The 5,174-nt window shown below is 45.6% G+C and overlaps 2 protein-coding genes across 4 annotated transcripts in view; both read right to left on the reverse strand.

The window, feature by feature from the left end:
- Positions 1 to 5,174, reverse strand: part of SCAMP2 (secretory carrier membrane protein 2) — a 551,928-nt gene that overhangs the window by 92,342 nt on the left and 454,412 nt on the right. The window lies entirely within an intron of this gene.
- The window catches only part of LOC112627705 (cytochrome c oxidase subunit 5A, mitochondrial), a 23,888-nt gene that overhangs the window by 11,245 nt on the left and 7,469 nt on the right, over positions 1 to 5,174 (reverse strand). For both annotated transcript variants that reach the window (XM_025390303.1, XM_025390302.1), the window contains exons 2-3: positions 4,383 to 4,499; positions 927 to 1,048 (exon numbers count right to left, since the gene is read on the reverse strand). In XM_025390303.1, the coding sequence (XP_025246088.1) occupies positions 927 to 1,048; positions 4,383 to 4,499 (239 nt within the window). The remainder of the gene's footprint in view (positions 1 to 926; positions 1,049 to 4,382; positions 4,500 to 5,174) is intronic.

Raw genomic sequence — 5,174 nt, forward strand, 5'->3', positions numbered from 1 at the left:
AAAAAAAAAAAAAAAAAAAAAAAGAAAAAGAAAAAGAGAGAGAGAAAAGAAAACAGATAAATTCTTTTTTTTTTTTTTTTTTTTTTTTGAGACGGAGTCTCGCTGTGTCGCCCAGGCTGGAGTGCAGTGGCGCGATCTCGGCTCACTGCAAGCTCCGCCTCCCGGGTTCACGCCATTCTCCCGCCTCAGCCTCCGAGTAGCTGGGACTACAGGCGCCCGCCACCACGCCCGGCTAGTTTTTTTGTATTTTTAGTAGAGACGGGGTTTCACCGTGTTAGCCAGGATGGTCTCGATCTCCTGACCTCGTGATCCACCCGCCTCGGCCTCCCAAAGTGCTGGGATTACAGGCTTAAGCCACCGCGCCCGGCCTAACAGATAAATTCTTAAATGGAATTGCTGAACAAAAGTGTGTCATGTACAATTTGTAAGGCCTTGAATAAATGCTGCCAAAGCAGCCTCCAGAAAGATTTTAACTGGCCGGGCGCGGTGGCTCAAGCCTGTAATCCCAGCACTTTGGGAGGCCGAGACGGGCGGATCACGAGGTCAGGAGATCGAGACCATCCTGGCTAACACGGTGAAACCCTGTCTCTACTAAAAAATACAAAAAAATTAGCCGGGCGAGGTGGCAGGCGCCTGTAATCCCAGCTACTCGGGAGGCTGAGGCAGGAGAATGGTGTAAACCCGGGAGGCAGAGCTTGCAGTGAGCTGAGATCCGGCCACTGCACTCCAGCCTGGGCGACAGAGCGAGACTCCGTCTCAAAAAAAAAAAAAAAAAAAGAAAGATTTTAACTGCAATGTACATTCCTTCTAGTTATATAAAGACTCATTTTAGGCATTTTAACAAATTCAAAAATATAGAATATGCTGATACCTCAGCAATAGCCCACTCATTTACAGAACAATTTTAGCATTATTATTTCACTGACCTTAACAGCCTCTAGGATACGAACTGTACTAGCAAAATCATTTAACCGTCTGCATGCCCGCAAAGCAGCATCAATGATTTTGGGCTCTGGAACCAGATCATAGGTAGCAAGTGTGTTTATCCCTGCAAAATTAAAAAGAAGGGCCATGTCAACCTCAAAGAGCCTCACTTAAACTATAAGTTATTTACATTTTTACTGAATCACTGACGTATGATCTTATGTGTCTGGGTCTCCATTCTCTTATCTATAAAATGAGAGAAATCTACCTTTAACAAATTCTAGATAATAAGATCACAGTGGATCTCCCTAAGTGAATTAATGGAAAGAAAGCACGCAACAGCATGCAGATTGAAGGAAAAAACCCTGAGTTTTTTTTTCCTTCTTTGAGACCGAGTTTTGCTTTTGTTGCCCAGGCTGGAGTGCGATGGCGTGATCTCAGCTCACCACAACCTCTGCCTCCCGGGTTCAAGCGATTCTCCTGTCTCAGCCTCCTGAGTAGCTGGGATTACAGGTGTGTGCCACCACGCCCAGCTAATTTTGTATTTTTAATAGAACAGGCGTTTCTCCATGTTGGTCAGGCTGGTCTCAAAATCCCGACCTCAGGTGATCTGCCTGCCTTGGCCTCCCAAAATGTTGTGATTACAGGCGTGAGCCACAGCTCCTGGCCATAAAAAACCCTAAGAGTTTTCTTAAATGCAAACACTATTTTCATAATAATTAGCTGGTTTCTTTTCAAACAAGAGAGTCATTTTCAACTCCTAACTTTCTTTCTGGAGACGGAGTCTTGCTCTTTCGCCCAGGACGGAGTTCAGTGGCTCCACCTCAGCTCACTGCAACCTCTGCCACCCGGGTTCAAGCGATTATCCTGCCTCAGCCTACGAAGTAGCTGGGATTACAGGCGGGTGCCACCACACCCAGTTAATTTTCGTATTTTTAGTAGAGACGGGGTTTCAGCATCTTGACCCAGCTGGTCTTGAACTCCTGACCTCGTGATCCACCTGCGCTGGCCTCCCAAAGTGCTGGGATTACAGGTGTAAGTCACCCCACCCAGCCCCCCTATCTTTAGCTCTTAGTACAATGAACACGTTTTGGATGCTTTAAAAGAGCTTCAAGTCTGGGCCCAGTAGCTCACGCCTGTAATCCCAGCACTTTGGGAGGCTGAGATGGGCAGATCACCTGAGGTTTGGAGTTCAACACCAGCCTGACCAACATGGAGAAACCCATCTCTACTAAAGATACAGAATTAGCCAGGCGTGGTGGCGCATGCCTGTAATCCCAGCACTTTGGGAGGCTGAGGTGGGCAGATCACCTGAGGTTTGGAGTTCAAGACCAGCCTGGCCAACATGGAGAAACCTATCTCTATTAGAGATACAGAATTAGCCGGGCGTGGTGGTGCATGCTTGTAATCCCAGCTACTCGCGAGGCTGAGGCAGGAGAATCACTTGAACCCGGGAGGTGGAGGTTGCAGTGAGCTGAGATCGCGCCATTGCACTCTAGCCTGGGCAATAAGAGAAACTCAGTCTCACACAAAACAAACACACAAAAAACCAAAATAAAAGAGATTCAACTGGAAAATAGCCTAAAAACAGGCAGATAAATGAGTAAGGAGAGTTAACGAAGCCTAAATGAGGACATTAAGGAGATATTATAGAGAAACATTAGTATACAGACTCATAAACATTCAACCAGAAAATGACTGGGCATGATTACTTTCAGATCTGCACAAAATGACACATCATAAAATTTAAGATTCTTTTAATGGGAACACATAATTGTTCTTTTTATTATTTCTACTCCAGATTGTTCAGTAAGAATTCTACTGGTTGTAGCAAAAGGGAATCATTACATTTCTGCAGAGAAGTTTAAAGCATTTAGGTTTCTTGCTTTTATTACTTTAAAATATTTAAACAAAGGATACCAGTGAATATGATGCAGTCATTGAGATTAAATTTTTGGTCTGAGATAAATTACCCTACACTTAATACAATTTACTCATGCTAAGTGTGCATCTGCAAATTGAGGAAACACAAGTTCTAACTTACTTACTTATTCAGGGCAAAACAATGCAAAAATAATAAAAAACCTAAACCATCACCCAAAGGGGAAGGGAACCAAATGACTGCTTTGTGTAAATTTTTTTTTTTTTTTGAGACGGAGTCTCGCTCTGTCGCCCAGTGGAGTGCAGTGGCCGGATCTCAGCTCACTGCAAGCTCCACCTCCCGGGTTTACGCCATTCTCCTGCCTCAGCCTCCCGAGTAGCTGGGACTACAGGTGCCCACCACCACGCCCGGCTAGGTTTTTGCATTTTTTTAGTAGAGACGGGGTTTCACCATGTTAGCCAGGATGGTCTTGATCTCCTGACCTCGTGATCCACCCGTCTTGGCCTCCCAAAATCCCAAAGTGCTGGGATTATAGGCTTGAGCCACCGTGCCCGGCCTAATCTTTTTTTTTTTTGAGACGGAGTCTCACTCTGTCGTCCAGGCTGGAGTGCAGTAGCACGATCTCAGCTCACTGCAAGCTCTGCCTCCTGGGTTCACGCCATTCTCCTGCTTCAGCCTCCCAAATAGCTGGGACTACAGGCGCCCGCCACCACGCCCGGCTAATTGTTTTGTATTTTTAGTAGAGACATGGTTTCACTGTGTTAGCCTGGATGGTCTCAATCTCCTGACCTCGTGATCCGCCTGCCTCGGCCTCCCAAAGTGCTGGGATTACAGGCGTGAGCCACCACGCCTGGCCTGTGTAAATTCTTTGAAATGTACAAAACTGTTACCTTTTGCTCATCTAGCCTTATTGCTATAGCAGTGGTTTTCAGGAGACACTGGGTAATGTCTAGAGACATTTTTTTTTTTTTTTTTTTTTTTTTGAGACTGAGTCTGGCTCTGTCGCCCAGGCTGGAGTGCGTGCGGTGGCCGGATCTCAGCTCACTGCAAGCTCCGCCTCCCGGGTTCATGCCATTCTCCTGCCTCAGCCTCCCGAGTAGCTGGGACTACAGGCGCCCGCCACTTCGCCCGGCTAGTTTTTGTATTTTTTAGTAGAGACGGGGTTTCACCGTGTTAGCCAGGATGGTCTCGATCTCCTGACCTCGTGATCCGCCCGTCTCGGCCTCCCAAAGTGCTGGGATTACAGGCTTGAGCCACCGCGCCCGGCCTAGAGACATTTTTGGTGGTCACATGGTATGAGTGTGTACGTACTGGCTTCTAGCAGGTAGAGGCCAAAGGTGATGCTAAACATCCTACAGTATAAAGGACAGTCCCCTACAACAAAGAATTATCTGGCCCAAAATGTCAATAGTGCTGCCTTAAAATCCTGCTTTGTAGGTAACTTTCCTAACTAAAAGTTGCATGGAGTAACTAGTTTAAATGATGCATGTTTTCAAAACAGTTGCTCTCAATAAAGGGGCAGAAGCAGTTCATATTTACACACAAAAATAGACAAATATGTGTATGTTCCAATTACCTTTACGCAATTCCCAGGCATCTATATCTGGCTTGTTGAAGTATGTTACCCAGCGAGCATCAAACTCCTCATCTGTCTCATGTGACCCATGAGAATAGCAGCGAACTGACTGGATAGCTACAATGTGAAAGAACCATAACTTCAATGTACACAAACAGTACTTGATACATCTTGTTTAATGCATTAAATTTTGAGTCGACTATATATGTTGTGGCAGATAAAATATTCAACAGGTCAAAGGAAGTACATCTTATACATTGATATAGAAAGATATCTTTAAAATTAAGCAAATAAAACCAAGTAGAACAAAAAGTATTACATAGGCATGTTTATACTTTTCTCCCTAATGTATAATACTAGCTTGAAATTATTAACAGTGGTTCCCTCTGATTTTAAATTAACAGTGATTATCTGTGAGAGGTAAAAACTACTTTATATACTTCCATATTGTTTGAATTTTTACACGTAACCAGAGTATTAATCCCTAAGTAAAAATGTCCCAGGTGGCCGGGCGCGGTGGCTCAAGCCTGTAATCCCAGCACTTTGGGAGGCCGAGACGGGCGGATCACGAGGTCAGGAGATCGAGACCATCCTGGCTAACATGATGAAACCCCATCTCTACTAAAAAATACAAAAAACTAGCCGGGCGAGTTGGCGGGCGCCTGTAGTCCCAGCTACTCGGGAGGCTGAGGCAGGAGAATGGCGTGAACCCGGGAGGCGGAGCTTGCAGTGAGCTGAGATCGCGCCACTGCACTCCAGCCTGGGCGACAGAGCGAGACTCCGTCTCAACAA

Source organism: Theropithecus gelada, chromosome 7a, assembly GCF_003255815.1.
Source record: "Theropithecus gelada isolate Dixy chromosome 7a, Tgel_1.0, whole genome shotgun sequence".
NCBI lineage: Eukaryota > Metazoa > Chordata > Mammalia > Primates > Cercopithecidae > Theropithecus > Theropithecus gelada.